The 22,295-nt window shown below is 46.3% G+C and overlaps 2 protein-coding genes across 4 annotated transcripts in view; one reads left to right on the forward strand and one right to left on the reverse strand.

Annotated features, from left to right (window-relative positions):
* Positions 1-22,295, forward strand: part of LOC142297006 (cytochrome P450 2K4-like) — a 272,736-nt gene that overhangs the window by 46,756 nt on the left and 203,685 nt on the right. The gene's annotated exons all lie outside the window — the stretch shown is intronic.
* LOC142297010 (cytochrome P450 2K1-like) overlaps positions 1-22,295 on the reverse strand; it is a 46,645-nt gene that overhangs the window by 16,924 nt on the left and 7,426 nt on the right. For both annotated transcript variants that reach the window (XM_075341219.1, XM_075341218.1), the window contains exons 3-4: positions 20,267-20,416; positions 3,496-3,656 (exon numbers count right to left, since the gene is read on the reverse strand). In XM_075341219.1, coding sequence (XP_075197334.1) covers positions 3,496-3,656; positions 20,267-20,416 — 311 coding nt within the window. The remainder of the gene's footprint in view (positions 1-3,495; positions 3,657-20,266; positions 20,417-22,295) is intronic.

Consider the following 22,295-nt stretch of genomic DNA (forward strand, 5'->3'; position numbering starts at 1 on the left):
TTGCATCTGCCCATCTTCTGTTTTATTTAATCTTAAAGGGAACTATCAGCAGTTTTGGGGCCTATAAGCTGCGGCCACCACCAGTAGGCTCTTATATACAGCTTTCTCACATGCTGTATATAAGAGCACAAGCCGCTGTGTAGAACATAAAAATCACTTTATAATACTCACCTAGGAGGTTGCTCCGATGCACAACAGTCAGATAGGTGGCGCTGTTCTCCGGGATCGGCACCTCCTCTTTCGGCCATCTTGGTCTTCCTTCTTCTGATGCCTGTGTGCATGACGCACCCTATGTCATACACACAGGCCGGTATTGAGATCCTGCGCAGGCGCACTACAATACTTTGATCTGCCCTGAGCAGATCAGTGTGCGCCTACACAGGACCTCAGTGCCGGCGAGTGTGTATGACGTTGACGTAGGATGTATTATGCACCCCGGCTTCATAGGTGAGTATTATAAAGTAATTTTTATGTTCTACACAGCGGCCTGGGCTCTTATATACAGTATGTAAGAATGCTGTATATAAGAGCCCACTGGTAGTGGCCGCAGCTTATAGGCCCTAAATCTGGTGACAGGTTCCCTTTAAAATGTGAAAGATGAAAAAATGTTTTTTTTCCTAAACTACAAAGGAAATATGTCATCTTTAGCTTTGTCTTTTAGTGATCATTTAATCTTCAACTTGTTTAATTGTTCACAATAACAATAATTTGGACCAGGGGTGTGCAAACGTTTACATGCCTCTGTAAGTAAAAAAGTATACATTTTTTTTTGTTGTAAAGATCTAATTTTGAAATGTAGTTTTTGGACTCAGGATGGTGCAGGAAGAGTTAAAAACTCCAAGAAATATTGATGGTAATTTTATTAGCAACGCGTTTTGGAGATATCTTTTTCCTTCAAAAGGTTAAAATCTGTAACGCCTGCCTGGATCAACAGACTCAGGTGGGATGTGATGGACAGACCAGAGGGAAGCCACTCACCATGCAGGACCCCCAGAACCCTGAAACCCTTTAACCCCTATACAGGGATTTGGAATTACACAGGGCCCTGGAGATCACTACCTGTGGAAGGCAGCAGTCTGACAGAGTAGTCGTCAGGCAGGGTCAAACGAGGAATAGCAAAACAGGGACAGAATCAACAGGCAAGGACGTAATCAGAAAACGGAGCAGAGGTCAAATCCGGATCGGGCAGCGACGTACAAAAACATCAGGCAGGAGGGTAGTCAGGAAAACACGCAGAAGTCAGCACACAGGAATTACAAAACAGAATAGGGCGCACCAGGAGCAAGGAAATCAGAACTCTCTGGCAGAGGTCAGCAGACAGGAGAGGAACTAAGTAGGGTGTGGTGTCTTCCCATTGGCTGTAGCTGAACGCTGGCAACTTCAGCTGGAAGACACACGCCACCCACAGTCAGCCAGTGGTACTGCAGATCCCAAGATAACTCAGCCCAGTGGATGATCGGAGCCTGCGCCCACCGGTGCCGCTGGCATCGACTCCTCTCCCATCACCAGCACCATCCACGGCAGGAACAAGGCGCCACCTGGCGATCGGAGCAGAAGTCTCTGGAGCAGACTCCGGTGGTAACGTAACCAAATCACATTAAAAACAAGGGTACAAGCAGGGTATAAATAGATGAGACAATTATTTGTGACAGACCCTCTTTAGAAAAAAGGGTGCTTGGTATACTGGTATATGGTATTTAAATTGAAAATATAGTTCTGTAATAAACATCATTAAATTCATGGTACTGACCAAGTGTTAATTTGATTTTCCAGGTATTAAGAACCATGAGTTTATTGTTATTTTTCATTGACCTGATTAAGGAGAAAATCATCTCTGAAATGGGTTTTTCATAAAACCATAATCAATATTTCTTGACGTTCACGGCACCATGTCATTAACACTTCCTGGACCAGCCTCAGTCTATTTCCATATCGGACTGCAGCAGCTACACGCCAGTATAGTGGTTATGACAACCCATCAATATGAGCCTCTCAGTGCTTTCACCCTTATCCCGTATAAGACTATATTTGTGCTCCTTTGTCCTCCAGCCTATATCATAAATTTAGTTTAAGTTAAAATACCAAACATGAGCTTTAAGAGGACCTATCACCTCCTGGAAAAATGTTTAAAGTAAAAGGAGACTAAGGAACCTGTCATGTAATTTATCCTTACCAAACTGTCCCAATTGCCGTACAGCTTATGTGCTATGCATTTCACATGACCTATATAGCAATGGGAGTAGTTTAGTACAGTTAAACAAAATGACAGATTTCCTTTTGATATGTTAGATTTAATTACGAAAACACAAAAATTTCATGTCACATTTAAGACACCCGGCATGAAAATCGGAGTGAGTGGAATGCGATAAAACATCGCATTCCACTCGGACCAATATTAGCCTGTGTGCCAGCACCCATGAGCGATTATTTTCTCAGCCCTAATTGGACCGAGGAAACAATCACAGCATGCTGCGGGTGTAATGCGATCCAGGTTTCTCTCGCACCCATTCAAGTGTATAGGGCGAGAGAAAAATCACACTGCACTCACAGTAGACCGGTGCACCACGAGTGCAGGGCGAGAATGGCAATAGCCGGCTACGGAGGAGAGAGGGAGATAATCCCTCCTGCACCTCCTTAGAGCCAGCCCTCCCTTCCTCAGAGCCGGCCCGTCCCCCACAGCTGAGGTCCAATCGCATGATCGGACCTCAGTGTCAGTGACACTCGGCTCCTACTGTGCTGCCAGCGTGAGCCGACTGTCATGCGAGGATCACAGTAGATCCCTATGTGGCCCCGGCCTTAGTGTTCAAATCTCTGAAGAAAGGTACTTTGAATTTGGAACTCTTATTATGGGCTCTCTATGTCTCACTATTTTTACAGTTTTGTGAAACTTCCTGCTTCTAAATGTTGAATAAAGCTAAGACATACGAGTATAAGAGCTGAAAAGAATCTTATGCATAAAAAAGTATTTTTATTACAACATATTTAAAAAATAGAATAAAAAAAGAGGTCACTCACAACAGACCCGTATGGTTGCAAAAATAGACAATTTTTTTAACTTGAGTATATATAATAAATACACACATAAAACGACAATCACTGTATCAATGTTCTAGGGTTGGGTCTAGTGAGCAGTAATTTTAGTTTTTTGCTCAACTTTAACAGGAACGTCTAATTATATGACTGTTAAATAATATTCTGTACGTAGTAAAGTTTAGCCTCCAGCTTGGAAGTGAGAAAAAGCTTTGCTTCATATGCCTTTTTGCTCATTCACTGCTCATTGCAATGCATTGGTTAGTTCTGGGAAAAATACGCATCAGAAGCCAAATCAAAATGCACCGTGTGAATGAGATTATAGAAATGTATTTAATTTTCCTTTTTTCTTAGTCACTATTATTTCTGTACATAAATATGCACGAAAAATGCATCAAAAAGTGTAAACAAGGCCTAATCTTGAGTAAATGAAGGAAGAAAAGGAAAAACGTAAGTAGTTCTTACCCTGACCAAGGGCGTCCCAAAAAGTCTTATATTTTCATTAATTAGGCTCACGAGTTTCAATATGGTGGGATCTTCATAGTCAAATCTCTGATTGAGCAGAATGGCCACAATTATATTGGCCACAGCAGAATTTACACATTTTAGGTTTTCAAAAGGTTTTCCTGAAAGTAGAGTAAAGTATTTTATCACCAAAAAAATGTTGAAACAACTACTTTATGAAATATCGTAATTGATGAATCAATGTCTGAAGAACAAAAATCATGAACATATTAAAAAAAAAAGGTGAACGCGTCAAAAAGAATTAAAAGGAACCTGTAATGTTGGTTAATAGTACTAAGCTGCAGATATGGGGTTAATCTGTAGGTTAAAAACCGTTAGAAAGGTGCACGGCCGCCACGGTGAAAGAGCGGCTCCTTAGTTCTCACTTAGGCTACTTTCACACACACACAGATGTGATGAAGGTGGCCCTCCGTGTGCTGTGATTTTGGCACATGAGTGTTCATGTGCTATCCATGATAACACACGGAGAGCAGAAACTTTATACTTACCTGTTCCCAGCGCTGCTGTCCATGGTGCTGATGTCTTTGACACTGCTGCTTTCAGGTCCACGGTGCAGTGAATATTCATGAGCATAATGAGCGGGCTCTGAAGCTAGTGACAGCAGCACTGGAGACAGGTGAGTATAGAAAACAATTTTATTTCAAAGACACGTGTTTTCTCCGGTTTATGTCACAAGGATCACACCCCTGTGTGGTCCGTATGACATCAGTGCTGCCGGAGAAAAATGGCCTTGTCTCCGTGCAGAACACACGATCACTTGTGTGCTCCTTATGGACATGTCCTAGAAAAAACACGGATGTGTGCGCAGATGCATTGATTTTAATGGGTCTGTGTATATCTGTGATTCCAGTACGTATGAAAATGGCGCCATTCGTACCGGAGTCACTGACGCGTGAAGGGGTTCTTAGATAGTTTTTTCGACATATGAGATAGACAGACCTAATCTCATCACAGTTTGGTTTAAAGTTTCATCAGTTTTTTTCACCAATGAAACAAAAAGTTTCTCCACCTTCTTCTGTGAATCAAAGAAAAATGGACAGCGCTAGGATGTAGAGTTGAGCGCGGTTCGTGGTTCGTGGTTCTCCAGTTCGCGGCTCGAGTGATTTTGGGGCATGTTCTAGATCGAACTAGAACTCGAGCTTTTTGCAAAAGCTCGGTAGTTCTAGAAACGTTCGAGAACGGTTCTAGCAGCCAAAAAACAGCTAAATCATAGCTTGGTTTCTGCTGTAATAGTGTAAGTCACTCTGTGAATCAAACTATTATCACATTTCAGTGTATAGTGTGCGTGAACAGCGCCTTCAGATCACTGCTGTTTCTATAATGGCGATCGCCATTTTTTTTTTTTTTTTTTCTTGTCTTCCTTCCCTAAGCGCGCGCGTCTTGTGGGGCGGGCCAGCATGTCAGCCAATCCCAGACACACACACAGCTAAGTGGACTTTGAGCCAGAGAAGCAACGGCATGTGTGATAGGATCTGCATGTCACATGTCCCTGCATTATAAAACCGGACATTTTCTTCACGGACGCCATTATCTGCCTTCTGCGTCTTTGGTGTCAGACATCACTGTCGCAGCTCCGTCTTCCTGAGTCCTATAGCCGATACAGCTGTATGCGCTGCATACACAGCGTTAGACAGCTTAGGGAGAGCACTTTATAGCAGTCCTTTTAAGGGCTCCAACCGGCAGGGTCAGAGAGCCATAGGTGACAGGTCCTGCAAACAGCAACAGCGTCTGTGTAGCCCAGGTCAGGGATTTCCTACCTGCATTTCACCATTAGGAGGGAATAGAAAGGCAGTCTTCCATTCCTCTACCCAGAGCACCACAATCCTGCCACTGTACCCTCTTGTCCTCTGCACACTCCAACTGATAACTAAGCCATTATACTAGCAAACACTCAGTGTACCTAGTGGCATCCTATACGTGGCTATTGGACTTTGCTATAGTCCCACTAGTGCAAAGACATTTGCAGAGCGCGTCTGCCTGCATTGCACACTACAACTCATTCTAACCAAGCCATTATACTAGCAAACACTCAGTGTACCTAGTGGCATCCTATACGTGGCTATTGGACTTTGCTATAGTCCCACTAGTGCAAAGACATTTGCAGAGCGCGTCTGCCTGCGTTGCACACTACAACTCATTCTAACCAAGCCATTATACTAGCAAACACTCAGTGTACCTAGTGGCATCCTATACGTGGCTATTGGACTTTGCTATAGTCCCACTAGTGCAAAGACATTTGCAGAGCGCGTCTGCCTGCGTTGCACACTACAACTCATTCTAACCAAGCCATTATACTAGCAAACACTCAGTGTACCTAGTGGCATCCTATACGTGGCTATTGGACTTTGCTATAGTCCCACTAGTGCAAAGACATTTGCAGAGCGCGTCTGCCTGCGTTGCACACTACAACTCATTCTAACCAAGCCATTATACTAGCAAACACTCAGTGTACCTAGTGGCATCCTATACGTGGCTATTGGACTTTGCTATAGTCCCACTAGTGCAAAGACATTTGCAGAGCGCGTCTGCCTGCGTTGCACACTACAACTCATTCTAACCAAGCCATTATACTAGCAAACACTCAGTGTACCTAGTGGCATCCTATACGTGGCTATTGGACTTTGCTATAGTCACACTAGTGCAAAGACATTTGCAGAGCGCGTCTGCCTGCGTTGCACACTACAACTCATTCTAACCAAGCCATTATACTAGCAAACACTCAGTGTACCTAGTGGCATCCTATACGTGGCTATTGGACTTTGCTATAGTCCCACTAGTGCAAAGACATTTGCAGAGCGCGTCTGCCTGCGTTGCACACTACAACTCATTCTAACCAAGCCATTATACTAGCAAACACTCAGTGTACCTAGTGGCATCCTATACGTGGCTATTGGACTTTGCTATAGTCCCACTAGTGCAAAGACATTTGCAGAGCGCGTCTGCCTGCGTTGCACACTACAACTCATTCTAACCAAGCCATTATACTAGCAAACACTCAGTGTACCTAGTGGCATCCTATACGTGGCTATTGGACTTTGCTATAGTCACACTAGTGCAAAGACATTTGCAGAGCGCGTCTGCCTGCGTTGCACACTACAACTCATTCTAACCAAGCCATTATACTAGCAAACACTCAGTGTACCTAGTGGCATCCTATACGTGGCTATTGGACTTTGCTATAGTCCCACTAGTGCAAAGACATTTGCAGAGCGCGTCTGCCTGCGTTGCACACTACAACTCATTCTAACCAAGCCATTATACTAGCAAACACTCAGTGTACCTAGTGGCATCCTATACGTGGCTATTGGACTTTGCTATAGTCCCACTAGTGCAAAGACATTTGCAGAGCGCGTCTGCCTGCGTTGCACACTACAACTCATTCTAACCAAGCCATTATACTAGCAAACACTCAGTGTACCTAGTGGCATCCTATACGTGGCTATTGGATTTTGCTATAGTCCCACTAGTGCAAAGACATTTGCAGAGCGCGTCTGCCTGCGTTGCACACTACAACTCATTCTAACCAAGCCATTATACTAGCAAACACTCAGTGTACCTAGTGGCATCCTATACGTGGCTATTGGACTTTGCTATAGTCCCACTAGTGCAAAGACATTTGCAGAGCGCGTCTGCCTGCGTTGCACACTACAACTCATTCTAACCAAGCCATTATACTAGCAAACACTCAGTGTACCTAGTGGCATCCTATACGTGGCTATTGGACTTTGCTATAGTCACACTAGTGCAAAGACATTTGCAGAGCGCGTCTGCCTGCGTTGCACACTACAACTCATTCTAACCAAGCCATTATACTAGCAAACACTCAGTGTACCTAGTGGCATCCTATACGTGGCTATTGGACTTTGCTATAGTCCCACTAGTGCAAAGACATTTGCAGAGCGCGTCTGCCTGCGTTGCACACTACAACTCATTCTAACCAAGCCATTATACTAGCAAACACTCAGTGTACCTAGTGGCATCCTATACGTGGCTATTGGACTTTGCTATAGTCCCACTAGTGCAAAGACATTTGCAGAGCGCGTCTGCCTGCGTTGCACACTACAACTCATTCTAACCAAGCCATTATACTAGCAAACACTCAGTGTACCTAGTGGCATCCTATACGTGGCTATTGGACTTTGCTATAGTCCCACTAGTGCAAAGACATTTGCAGAGCGCGTCTGCCTGCGTTGCACACTACAACTCATTCTAACCAAGCCATTATACTAGCAAACACTCAGTGTACCTAGTGGCATCCTATACGTGGCTATTGGACTTTGCTATAGTCCCACTAGTGCAAAGACATTTGCAGAGCGCGTCTGCCTGCGTTGCACACTACAACTCATTCTAACCAAGCCATTATACTAGCAAACACTCAGTGTACCTAGTGGCATCCTATACGTGGCTATTGGACTTTGCTATAGTCCCACTAGTGCAAAGACATTTGCAGAGCGCGTCTGCCTGCGTTGCACACTACAACTCATTCTAACCAAGCCATTATACTAGCAAACACTCAGTGTACCTAGTGGCATCCTATACGTGGCTATTGGACTTTGCTATAGTCCCACTAGTGCAAAGACATTTGCAGAGCGCGTCTGCCTGCGTTGCACACTACAACTCATTCTAACCAAGCCATTATACTAGCAAACACTCAGTGTACCTAGTGGCATCCTATACGTGGCTATTGGACTTTGCTATAGTCCCACTAGTGCAAAGACATTTGCAGAGCGCGTCTGCCTGCGTTGCACACTACAACTCATTCTAACCAAGCCATTATACTAGCAAACACTCAGTGTACCTAGTGGCATCCTATACGTGGCTATTGGACTTTGCTATAGTCCCACTAGTGCAAAGACATTTGCAGCACGTCTGCCTGCGTTGCACACTCCAACTAATTATAACTAAGTTGCATTGTCAGGGATATTTATTCTTTATTATTCTGCTGTTAATAAAGCTAGACCACCACTGCAATCTTCACCACCTCTCAATTTTTACTACCACATTTTCAGTCCACAATCTTGTCGCAATCAACATGAGTGGCAAAATGACAGATGCTGGTGGAAAGGGGAAGAGGCGTGGTGGAAAAGGCAAAAAAGGTTTTGTCCGTGGGGAAGGTGGCAAAGCTCCATTATCATCTGCTGAAGATAGACCATCTACCAGCAAAAGTAAGATGTCTACTACTTACCGTGGACAATCCGATGTGCTCCCTTTGTTACGGACACGAACAACAGGAACAAAGGTAGATGATGGGCAAAAAAGGAAAATGCTTGAATGGATCTCAAGTGGTCCAACAAGTGCCCTCTCTGCCACTTCAAGTACCGCATCCAAAAAACACCAGTCCTCTGAGTTGTCATCCCAATCAAACTTGCTTTCTCCCAGCTCTGAAGTCTCCATCAGCCCTGCACAGTATGGTGGAACTGAGATGGCTGAGTCTGCAGAGCTGTTCAGTCACACTATAGCCTGGGAATCAGAGGTCTGCTCCCAAGCTACAGTGAGTACAGAACAGGAAATGGTCTGCAGTGATGCCCAGAACCTTTGTGACTCAGATTCAGGCCGTGAGGACCAAGTTTCTGAGCATAATGTTGACCCTTTGTCACAAACTGTAACACCTGTGGTTATAGACAATGAGGAACATACTGATGAAGATGAGACGCAGATACCCGATTGGGATGACAACTTAAATATTCCGTCAGGGCAAGAAGAGGCTCGGTCTGAGGGGGAGGGGAGTGCAAACACAACAATTGATGATGACGTTCTAGATCCCACCTACTGTCAACCCCCAGTCAGGCACTCGAGGAGGTCAACAGAGGCGGTGGAGGAGGATGCAACCGACGACGAAGTTACCTTGCGCCTTCCTGGACAGAGTCGGAGCACTGGTAGCACGTCTACAACTGCATCCTCAGCCACCACTCTGCCTATGAGCATTATTCGGGGTGGATCAACAGGTCGCATGGCCTCTAAGCCTTGCCTAGCCTGGTCCTTTTTTCACATCGAAAAAGATCGCCCAACTCATGTGATATGTAACATTTGTCATGATTCTCTTAGTAGAGGTCAAAAGCTCAGCAGTTTGACAACTTCTTCCATGAATCGTCACATGAATAAATATCATAAGTCCCGGTGGGAAGCTCACCGTGCTGCAATGCGGCCTAGCGGAGCGAACCATCCACCGCCCGCCCCTTCCACTGCATCCGCGCGCTCTTCATCTTCTAGGACTGTGGGGACAGCTGCCACACCTGTTTTTCCACGCAAAACTTCCACCACTGTAACCGCAACAGGCAGTTTGCTTGTAAGGTCGTCAGTTGGTTTGGAAGGGGAAACAAGTGAGTGTGTACAGCTCTCTCAGACATCGATAGCACCAACGTTGGATGAAGGCAACATCATGTCTCCGCCTGCACTTTCCTCACAAACCTGCATTTTTCAAGGGACACCCTACTCAACACCGTCTACACACAGCAGCCAGATCTCTGTCCCTCAGATGTGGTCAAATAAAAGGCCACTTCCTCCGACCCATGACAAAGCTAAGAGGTTGACTCTATCCCTCTGTAAGCTGTTGGCTACCGAAATGCTGCCTTTCCGCCTAGTGGACACACAGGATTTTAGAGACCTTATGTCTGTCGCTGTGCCCCAGTACCAGATGCCTAGTCGCCACTACTTCTCTAAGAAAGGTGTGCCCGCGCTACACCAGCATGTCGCACACAACATCACCGCTTCCTTGAGAAACTCTGTGTGTGAACGGGTGCATTTCACCACCGATACTTGGACCAGTAAGCATGGACAGGGACGTTACATGTCGCTGACTGGGCACTGGGTAACTATGGTGATAGATGGTGAAGGGTCTGCTGCACAAGTCTTGCCGTCCCCACGACTTGTGTGTCAATCCTCTGTCTGTCCAAGTTCCGCCACTGCTTCTGCATCCTCCACCTCATCTGGGTCCTCCACCTCCGCCCCAAGCCTGCCTGGTCAGGCCACCAGCGTTCTCACTGCGCAGAAGGAATCACGCACCCCTCATTACTATGCTGGCAGCAGAGCGCAACGGCATCAGGCGGTCTTTAGCTTGACATGTCTTGGTAATAAGAGTCACACAGCTGAGGAGTTGTGGTCAGCTTTGCGGTCCGAGTTTAATAAATGGTTGTCTCCACTCAAACTGCAGCCTGGTAAGGCCGTGTGCGACAATGCTGCAAACCTGGGTGCGGCACTTCGCCTGGGCAAGGTGACACACGTACCTTGTATGGCTCACGTGTTGAACCTTGTCGTGCAGCAATTTTTAACACACTATCCCGGCCTAGATGGCCTTCTGAACAGGGCACGAAAACTGTCAGCTCACTTCCGCCGTTCAAGCGCCGCAGCAGAGCGACTTGCATCGCTCCAGAAGTCTTTCGGCCTGCCGGTTCATCGCCTGAAATGCGATGTGGCGACACGCTGGAATTCAACTCTCCACATGTTACAGCGACTGTGGCAGCACCGCAGAGCCCTGGTGCAATACGTCATGACGTATAGCCTGGGCCAACGAGATGCAGAGGTGGGGCAGATCACCCTGATGGAGTGGTCTCAGATCAAGGACCTATGCACCCTTCTGCACAGTTTCGACATGGCGACGAATATGTTTAGCTCTGACAATGCCATTATCAGCATGACGATTCCAGTCATTTACATGCTGGAGCACACGCTAAACACTATTCGGAGTCAGGGGGTGGGACAACATGAAGGGGAGGAACTACAGGAGGATTCATATGCGCAAGGGACAACAACATCACGAAGGTCCAGACGTTCATCATCACCAACGCAGCAGGCATGGGACCATGGGGGACAGGGATCGACAAGGGCGCATAGTAGCAGGCGAAATGTTGAGCAAGGTGCAGGAGAACATGAAGAAATGGAGGACGAACTGTCCATGGACATGGAAGACTCAGCGGATGAGGGAGACCTTGGTCAAATTTCAGTTGAAAGAGGTTGGGGTCAGATGTCAGAGGAAGAAAGAACGGGTAGCACCTCTATGCCACAAACACAGCATGGACTTGGTCCGCATGGCTGCGCAAGACACATGAGTGCCTTTTTGTTGCACTACCTCCAACATGACAGTCGTATTGTCAAAATTAGAAGTGATGATGACTACTGGATTGCCACACTATTAGATCCCCGGTACAAGTCCAAATTTTGTGACATAATTCCAGCCATAGAAAGGGACGCACGTATGCAGGAGTATCAGCAGAAGCTGTTACTAGATCTTAGCTCGGCTTTTCCACCAAACAACCGTGCAGGTGCAGGGAGTGAATCTCCCAGTTGTAACTTGACAAACATGGGACGGTCTCGTCATCTTCAACAGTCTACCCGTACCAGTAGGACCTTTTCTGGTGCCGGTAACAGCAATTTTATGGAATCTTTTCATAATTTTTTTAGACCCTCTTTTGCAAGGCCACCAGAGACAACAAGTCTGACACATAGTCAACGGCTGGAGAGGATGATACAGGAGTATCTCCAAATGAACATCGATGCCATGACTGTGCAACTGGAGCCTTGCTCCTTTTGGGCTTCAAACCTACAAAAATGGCCAGAGCTCGCAACTTACGCCTTGGAGATTTTGTCGTGTCCAGCTGCCAGCGTTGTCTCTGAACGTGTATTCAGTGCTGCTGGGTGTGTGCTGACAGATAAGCGCACGCGTCTGTCCAGTGACAATGTGGACAGACTGACGTTCATCAAAATGAACAAGTCATGGATCCAGAAGGAATTTACTACCCCTGTGTCATCCTGGGGAGAGTAAATGCTTGTGGATTTGGAATGTGCTTGATGCAAATCAAAACATCCTGTTTGCAACTAGGGCCCAAGTGCTGCCACTGATGGGGTGGGTGTCTGTGTGGCCCAATTTTTGGAAAAAAGGGAGACTCCGCTTGGAGTAACCCTTGCTTGCTGTGTTTTTAAAAGAAGCCAAGATGAACAGAGCTGGGATCAGGAAAGACTTTGCTACCTACCCCGGTGTCATCCTGGGGACGGCTAAGAATAGCGTATTTTTGAATGTGCTTGATGCAAATCAAAACATCCTGTTTGCAACTAGGGCCCAAGTGCTGCCACTGATGTGGTGGGTGTCTGTGTGGCCCAATTTTTGGAAAAAAGGGAGACTCCGCTTGGAGTAACCCTTGCTTGCTGTGTTTTTAAAAGAAGCCAAGATGAACAGAGCTGGGATCAGGAAAGACTTTGCTACCTACCCCGGTGTCATCCTGGGGACGGTTAAGAATAGCGTATTTTTGAATGTGCTTGATGCAAATCTAGCTGTGAAGTGTACAACTGGGGCACAACTGCTGCCACTGAAGGGGTGGGTGTGTGTGGGGCCCAATTTTTGGAAAAAAGGGAGACTCCGCTTGGAGTAACCCTTGCTTGCTGTGTTTTTAAAAGAAGCCAAGATGAACAGAGCTGGGATCAGGAAAGACTTTGCTACCTACCCCGGTGTCATCCTGGGGACGGCTAAGAATAGCGTATTTTTGAATGTGCTTGATGCAAATCAAAACATCCTGTTTGCAACTAGGGCCCAAGTGCTGCCACTGATGTGGTGGGTGTCTGTGTGGCCCAATTTTTGGAAAAAAGGGAGACTCCGCTTGGAGTAACCCTTGCTTGCTGTGTTTTTAAAAGAAGCCAAGATGAACAGAGCTGGGATCAGGAAAGACTTTGCTACCTACCCCGGTGTCATCCTGGGGACGGATAAGAATGGCGTATTTTTGAATGTGCTTGATGCAAATCTAGCTGTGAAGTGTACAACTGGGGCACAACTGCTGCCACTGAATGGGTGGGTGTGTGTGGGGCCCAATTTTTGGAAAAAAGGGGAGACTCCGCTTGGAGTAACCCTTGCTTACATTGTTTTTAAAAGAAGCCAAGATGAACAAGTCATGGGTCAGCAAAGACTTTGCTACCTACCCCAGTGTCATCCTGGGGACGGCTAAGAATAGCGTATTTTTGAATGTGCTTGATGCAAATCAAAACATCCTGTTTGCAACTAGGGCCCAAGTGCTGCCACTGATGGGGTGGGTGTCTGTGTGGCCCAATTTTTGGAAAAAAGGGAGACTCCGCTTGGAGTAACCCTTGCTTGCTGTGTTTTTAAAAGAAGCCAAGATGAACAGAGCTGGGATCAGGAAAGACTTTGCTACCTACCCCGGTGTCATCCTGGGGACGGCTAAGAATAGCGTATTTTTGAATGTGCTTGATGCAAATCAAAACATCCTGTTTGCAACTAGGGCCCAAGTGCTGCCACTGATGGGGTGGGTGTCTGTGTGGCCCAATTTTTGGAAAAAAGGGAGACTCCGCTTGGAGTAACCCTTGCTTACATTGTTTTTAAAAGAAGCCAAGATGAACAAGTCATGGGTCAGCAAAGACTTTGCTACCTACCCCGGTGTCATCCTGGGGACGGCTAAGAATAGCGTATTTTTGAATGTGCTTGATGCAAATCAAAACATCCTGTTTGCAACTAGGGCCCAAGTGCTGCCACTGATGTGGTGGGTGTCTGTGTGGCCCAATTTTTGGAAAAAAGGGAGACTCCGCTTGGAGTAACCCTTGCTTGCTGTGTTTTTAAAAGAAGCCAAGATGAACAGAGCTGGGATCAGGAAAGACTTTGCTACCTACCCCGGTGTCATCCTGGGGACGGCTAAGAATAGCGTATTTTTGAATGTGCTTGATGCAAATCAAAACATCCTGTTTGCAACTAGGGCCCAAGTGCTGCCACTGATGGGGTGGGTGTCTGTGTGGCCCAATTTTTGGAAAAAAGGGAGACTCCGCTTGGAGTAACCCTTGCTTACATTGTTTTTAAAAGAAGCCAAGATGAACAAGTCATGGGTCAGCAAAGACTTTGCTACCTACCCCGGTGTCATCCTGGGGACGGATAAGAATGGCGTATTTTTGAATGTGCTTGATGCAAATCTAGCTGTGAAGTGTACAACTGGGGCACAACTGCTGCCACTGAAGGGGTGGGTGTGTGGGGCCCAATTTTTGGAAAAAAGGGAGACTCCGCTTGGAGTCACCTTGCGGTGTTTTACATGACTTTAGAAGGGCGTGCCATGCCTATATCTGTGTGTCCTCCTCTTTTTCCTTGTCCAGCTGTTTTGTTTTCGCATGAGTACATGTCCTTGTCACTTTCCCATGTGTTTGTGTTGTGTTGTGAGTTGTTTGTCACCTTTTGGACACCTTTGAGGGTGTTTTCTAGGTGTTTTACTGTGTTTGTGATTGCCTGCCATTGTTTCCTATGGGCTCGAGTTCGGTTCGTCGAACGTTCGACGAGCCGAACTCGAGCCAGACCCCCCGTTCGGCGAACCGCCTCGAGCCGAACCGGGACCGGTTCGCTCATCTCTACTAGGATGGCTTTTGAATGCTGTCAGATTTTTTTTTTTTGTGGACACATTGACTTTCATTACTGATTTTGTTCTGACTCTCAGATCAACATTGTCACATCTTTTGGACGTTTACTTTATTTTTAATTAGTAATAGGGATGAGCACATTTATTCGAGATTAATTGAATTCTCCAAAATACGGATTTTATACAATTTACTCTGCACATTTTCAGGAAAATAGTGGCCAATTGTCTGGCAAAGGATTTAAAAAAAGTGATCACATTACTGCTGAACTGTCCTGCCTCTCTCTTGTGCGATCCGCTGATTATTTTTTTTGTAAGTCCAACTTTTATTATGCTCCTGCGTCCCGAAATATCCCAGAGCATAATAAGCAACATTTCGTTTCCATCATATAAATTAGCTGCAAGTCAAATTTCTCTAATGAATTTAAGAGGCTGAATGCAATCCCTACAGATTCGATAATCTTTAATTTGTCTATACCGATGCATCACTGTGCATATACAGTACAGACCAAAAGTTTGGACACACCTTCTCATTCAAAGAGTTTTCTTTATTTTCATGACTCTGAAAATTGTAGATTCACATTGAAGGCATCAAAACTATGAATTAACACATGTGGAATGAAATACTCAACAAAAAAGTGTGAAACAACTGAAAATATGTCATATTCTAGGTTCTTCAAAGTAGCCACATTTGCTTTGATTAATGCTTTGCACACTCTTGGCATTTGCTTGATGAGCTTGAAGAGGTAGTCACCGTAAATGGTCTTCACTTCACAGGTGTGCCCTGTCAGGTTTAATAAGTGGGATTTCTTGCCTTATAAATGGGGTTGGGACCATCAGTTGTGTTGTGTGGTGGATACACAGCTGATAGTCCTACTGAATAGACTGTTAGAATTTGTATTATGGCAAGAAAAAAGCAGCTAAGTAAAGAAAAACGAGTTGCCATCATTACTTTAAGAAATGAAGGTCAGTCAGTCCGACAAATTGGAAAAACTTTAAAAGTGTCCACAAGTGCAGTGGCAAAAACCATCAAAGAAACTGGCTCACATGAGGACCGTCCCACGAAAGGAAGACCAAGAGTCACCTCTGCTGCGGAGGATAAGTTTATTCAAGTCACCAGCCTCAGAAATCGTAGGTTAACAGCAGCTCAGATTAGAGACCAGGTCAATGCCCCAGAGAGTTCTAGCAGCAGACACATCTCTAGAACAACTGTTAAGAGGAGACTTTGTGCAGCAGGCCTTCATGGTAAAATAGCTGCTAGGAAACCACTGCTAAGGACAGGCAACAAGCAGAAGAGACATATTTGGGCTAAAGAACACCAGGAATGGACATTAGACCAGTGGAAATCTTTGCTTTGGTCTGATGAGTCCAAATTTGAGATCTTTGGATCCAATCACCGTGTCTTTGTAGAAAAGGTGAATGGATGGACTCCCTTGGTTGGATGCTTGATTCCCACCATGAAGCATGAAGGAGGAAGTGTGATGCTGTGGGGGTGCTTTGCTGGTGATCTTTGAATCCAACCACCATGTCTTTGTGTGACGCAGAAAAGGTGAACGGATGGACTCTACATGGCTGGTTCCCACCGTGAAGCATGGAGGTGGAGGTGTGATGGTGTGGGGGTGCTTTGCTGGTGACACTGTTGGGGATTTATTCAAAATTGAAAGCATACTGAACCAGCATGGCTACCACAGCATCTTGCAGCGGCATGCTATTCCATCCGGTTTGCGTTTAGTTGGACCATCATTTATTTTTCAACAGGACTATGACCCCAAACACACCTCCAGGCTGTGTAAGGACTATTTAACTAAGAAAGAGAGTGATGGGTTGCTACGCCAGATGCCCTGGCCTCCGTAGTCCCTAGACCTTAACCCAATCGAGATGGTTTGGGGTGAGCAGGACCGCAGAGTGAAGGCAAAAGGGCCAGCAAGTGCTCAGCATCTCTGGGAACTCCTTCAAGACTGTTTGAAACCATTTCCAGTGACTACCTCTTGAAGCTAATCAAGAGAATGCCAAGAGTGTGCAAAGCAGTAATCAAAGCAAAAGGTGGCTACTTTGAAGAACCTAGAATATAAGACATATTTTCAGTTGTTTTACACTTTTTTGTTAAGTATTTAATTCCACATGTGTTAATTCATAGTGTTGATGCCTTCAATGTGAATCTACAATTTTCTGAGTCATGAAAATAAAGAAAACTCTTTTAATGAGAGGGTGTCCAAACTTTTGGTCTGAAATGTGTGTATATATATATATATATATATATATATATATATATATATATATATATATAAAAAAAAATGAAAAGTTACCAGGGGGTCATATTTTACGTTTGCCTAAGGTCTAAAGCTGTCCTTTAAATCCTTCTGCTTCAGAGAACTTTTGCCAGGGTTTATGTGATGCCCTGGCCAGGCCAGGTTAGGTTGTCACAGATAGGGAATGGTGTAATGCGGGGCCCTATCTGTGACAACAGCCAAACACATAAAGCCCTAGTCACCTACCTCAGTGCTTGATGGACACACCAGGGGGCGGAACCAGGCAGTTGGAAGACGCCCACCTAGGAGTCTCAGACAGCCTAAGGCGGGAAAGTTTAGTGCTGTTCTAGAGTTCAAGTCTAGAGGTCAAGTGGAGAGGCATGTGGGCTGGAGCTGTGTGCAGCTCCAGCAGAGGAAGGACCCAAACTGAACCGGTGCCAGGGTAGGAGCCCTAGTACTGCTGGCTAGGAGGCAGACAGCGGTCTCCGTCTGCAGGAGTTGGGAGGATGACTCGGTGGAACCGTGGTGGACCGGGACAGGGTAGTTGCCCGCCAGTACCGACTCGGGGAACTGACTCGGAAACCGGAGCACAAAGGGGGGGTACTCAGACCCTGAAGCTAGGTCCAGAAGCTACTGAGGGCTAGCCAATTATTTGATTGCGGCCAAGACTAGAGGTCCTGTCCCACCCAAAGTCCCGACTGAAGGCAACAGCCCAACATGGGGGATAAGCAGCCACCGCCACGGCTCAGAGGTCCCACGGGCCAGCGTCTGCGGGCAAAGGGCTCCTCAGGCAACCACAAGCTGGGAGCGGACTCCTGAAGTTGTAAGCGCAGGTAGTCCACTATCACAAACAGGTGCAGGAGAAAGACAGAGACCACCAACCGGGTGGAGGACCAGACTGCAGCTGGCTGCGGGCACCGACCACCATCACCTTGGTTTACCAGAGACTCGTGTGTTTACTAATAGTGAGTACATCAGTGCCCTCCGGTCGCCCATCTCCCTGCACCGCCAAACACCCCCAACGGGTCCCCGGGCCACCATCCCTGCCCACGGAGGGGTTAACAACTTGCTGCGCAACATCTTCCCCGGGTGTCCACCTTCACCACATCCCGTGGGTGGCATCACGAACTTAACATGGCTCTGGCCGTACACCTACATCCCCAAATCGTCAACCCCCTTTTGATTGACGTGACCGCAGGACCCCCCGGGTCCGGAGACCCTCGAGCCACCCACTGAAGGTCCGGACCCGAGCGTCTCGGCTGCCGAGCATGGGGCAGTACACTTACAATCTAAAACTAAAAGAAACTAATATTGTCACCAGGTTTTTATGACCCTAGCATGGTGTAAAGGCAGAGAGCCTGATTCTAATGATGTATCACTGTGCTGCTTCCTACAGATTTAATAAATTCTCACTTTTTTAGCTGCAGATTTACCAGTTCTTAAAGATGAGAGAACTTGAGGTTTCGTTTTCGAATGAACACCAACTTAAAAAACACAAGGCTCGGGTTCGAAGTTTGTATGCTTTACATGCAAACTTAACTCGCATGAGCAGCGTGGTGCTCAGGTACACTCGGTGCTCATCCCTGTGGGAGCCGCTTGCAGTGTTTGAATGCTGCACACTGGAGATAACAACAGCATGATCACATGTAGTGTGCAACCCCCCAAAAATATGAAAAAACCCACCCACCCTCCTCCAGAAGTGATCTGTTTGTGGCTGGCTGTAGGTGGGCGGAGACTAAAACTGCCAATCAGTATTTCGAACCTCCTCGGTCAAGGTTCAGACACGTTAAGGCTCGGTTAGTTTGCTGCCAGCGAACCGAGTATCCAATGGTTTGGTCATCTTTACGCTTAATGCCTAGCTAGCACTCGCGGGGCAGGGGTTAAACTGTTACTCGTCACAGGACCGGTGATGTTGGGGTTGGGTTTTCACCGGTGGCCATGCCCAGCTCTGTGGCTGCATGGTGTACAATAAAAGGGGAGATGAGGAATGGGTGGTGGTTGTTGGGAGTAGTAGTTGTCTCGTGACACCACCTGTGGTATGCGACCAAGGATTTGCCGCCAGTGCAGTCGCTGTACTCTGGGGCGGATGATGTCGCAGCTGGGATGGTTCAGCTTCCCGCAGGTGAAGCTATGCCCCAGGGAGGATGATGAAGGTAGTAGTGGCCTTTAGCGCCAAAGCACGGGGCGCCGGCGCCGGCAATGAAGGGGACGGACACAGTAGTTGTGATTGCAAGTCTTTACTCACTGTCCGTGGGTTCCCGGGAGGTGCCGGTCTTTGCTGTGTTGGGATCCAGCCAATCCCAGGTAAGTTAGAGGTAGCCCCCTGTGCTTGAAAGTGTCCTTTCCTAAGGAAAGCCCTGTCAGAAATGAGGAACCCAGGCTGAGCTTCCCGCACTAAGCCTCAGGCCCCATGAAGAAGAGAGAAGAAAGTGGTGTCGTGTCGCCAGAACTGAAGTCCTGACTTGACTGAAGATTGTGTAAAGTTTGCTCCTACGTCTACCCCCAAGTGGTTCCCGCCCCTCAGGTGGTTGTCCTAGTGACAGGGAAAGTCCTATGCTTCGTGATGGCCACCCCCCCTATCTACCCTAGTCCAGTCCCCAGTAAGAAGGCACCTAACTAGATGTAATGTTCTATGTCGAACACCGGTGATTAACCCCCTCCTTACCCGAGATGAACACTGTGGTGACTGAAGCTGCAGGGGCGCCACACCTAATCTCTGTATAACCCTATCCACACTACTGATCGTCAGCTTTCTTTCTACACTATGCATAGGCAGAAAACTGTCAATCAATAGTTGGGGCGTAGTTATGCAAAGCTCATGAATATGGAAGATTACTTTGCAGCAGGTTTACTAGTGATTAAATCAAAACTGCAGCAGGCAGCCCAGATCACTGGAATCAGGGTCTCTGCTCCTACATTATGCTACTCTCAGATTAAGTGTCAAACGTTTGGTGACATATTCCTTTTAAACAGCAAGTTTTCCTTGATTTCTTCCATTCTGGATGTTACTGTAGGGTTTTGTTTATCAATTACATTTTCACATGAGAACAACCAACCTCTGCACCCAAACAATTGTTGGGATTTTTTTCCGTTACTATTGATCAATGTAGTAGATACTGATGAATCTCTCACCTTTATAAGATCTAAATTTTTGGACCAGAGCATCGGCCTCCTCCATGATCTTATTTTCTATACTCTTCTTCCCCATGCCGTAATCTCGTAGGGTGGAGAGAGTGAATCTTCTCATCACCTTCCAGTTGTGTCCATTAGCCAGGATGATACCTGATTATAATGAATGCATGTTATATTCAGCAATCTAAAAGGATTTTTTATAAAACAAAATATGCAAAAATAATTCTTCCTTACACTTGTATCCCAAATCAGGTCATTTTAAAGCTCAACTGCTTCCTAAAAATGTTCTCAGAATCTCAGATGCCCCGTTTTAGAAAAAAATTCCAAAAGTCAGATAAACTCCATTTTAGGCCTGCGACACACATCCGTGCCTCCGGTACGTGTGTGCCTTCTTTTCAGGTACCGGAGACATGGGCCCACGTGGTCCTATGTATTGTTATTGTTTTGAACACGTAAGTATTCAGGTGTCCGTTCCATACATACGTGTGTCCGTTTTTTAAAAACGCTGACATGTCCGTGTTTCTCCGGCAGCACGGGTGTCACACGGCCCGCACCCGTACCACACGGATGTAGTGTGGATGTAGTGTGGATGCGGGCCTGTGTGACACGTGCCAGAGAAAGACACGTGTCAGTGTAAAAATAATAAAAACACATACTCACCTCCACCGTCCCTGCAGTCTCTGCCGCGACTGTCCCCTGCATCCGTCCCCCAGTGAATTTGAACAACGCTTCTCCTTCACTGGAGGCGGGAAGCAGCATCAGCGGGGCGTGGCTTTGGCCGGACGCTGTAATTCAGCACCACGGACAGCGCCGGATGATGCAGGTAAGGCGGGGCTTTCCGTTCTCCATGTGTTATTACGTATAACACACAGAGAACATGTACGTGGCATAGACATGGCACACAGGGACAAAACCACCCCTTTAACACGTACGTGACAAAAACATTACGTTTTATCATGTAAGTTTGGCAGAGGCCTTATGGTGTGATCCAGAAAAAAAAATGACATCTGAAAGGTATGAGAATTGTTTTACATTTCTGGATGGTAGAATAAGAATATTCCTTCGTGCAAATATAGTGCCTGAGGTGAAGTCACTGAGTTTCTTGAGGTCACAGGTTACCTACGGTCACAGGTGTAGGACCGTGGGAACCTCCAGATGTGCCCTCAACTAACTTGAGTGACATCAATGCTGATCACTGAGGCTCATTTTTTGCCTGCAGTTATAGCGTGCGATTATGTTCTTTGACCGCGCGTTGTCACTTTACATGTAGCTGAGCCGTGATCATCGTGGGACCTCATGTTGATTACATCAGACCTTTAGGGGTATTTTGGTGGTTAATACAGGCATAAAAGAGGGTGCTTTTTTATCTTTTATTTCAAATAAAGGATTTTTTTGTGTTTTATTTTTATTTATTTTCACTTACAGATTATTAATGGGGAGGTCTCATAAACTTCTCCCATACTAATCTAGGACCTAGTGGCAGATTATATATATATCTAATATATAAAGCTGAATGTGTGTATGTATGTGTGTGCGTGTGTGCGTGTATATGTATGTATGTCCGGGATTGGCATCTACACCGTCGCAGCTACAGCCACACAATTTTGCACACTCACACTTTTGGACCCCGAGAGCGTCATAGGCTATGTTTTCAGGGGAAATTTTAACCCCACGCTTTACAGTTATTCACCAAAAAACCTGCCTCCATTAAAGCAAATGGAGCAGGGAGCCACAGTGCAGCCAGAACTTCAGATGAATGCGCAGCCACACCCTTAAATGGCATGTTGGCGTGTCACAATGCAGCCAGGGAAAGAGACAGACACAGACAGGGAAAGAGGCAGACACAGGGTAAGAAACAGACATAGACAGGGTAAGAGACAGACACAAATAGACAGACACAGACAAAGAGACAGACTGACAGGGAAAGAGACAGACAGGAAAAGAGAGGAAAAGAGAGAGACAGGGTAAGAGACAGACAAAGACAGACAAAGAGACAGACACAGGGAAAGAGACAGAGGGAAAGAGACAG

This window comes from Anomaloglossus baeobatrachus, chromosome 3, assembly GCF_048569485.1.
Source record: "Anomaloglossus baeobatrachus isolate aAnoBae1 chromosome 3, aAnoBae1.hap1, whole genome shotgun sequence".
Lineage (NCBI taxonomy): Eukaryota > Metazoa > Chordata > Amphibia > Anura > Aromobatidae > Anomaloglossus > Anomaloglossus baeobatrachus.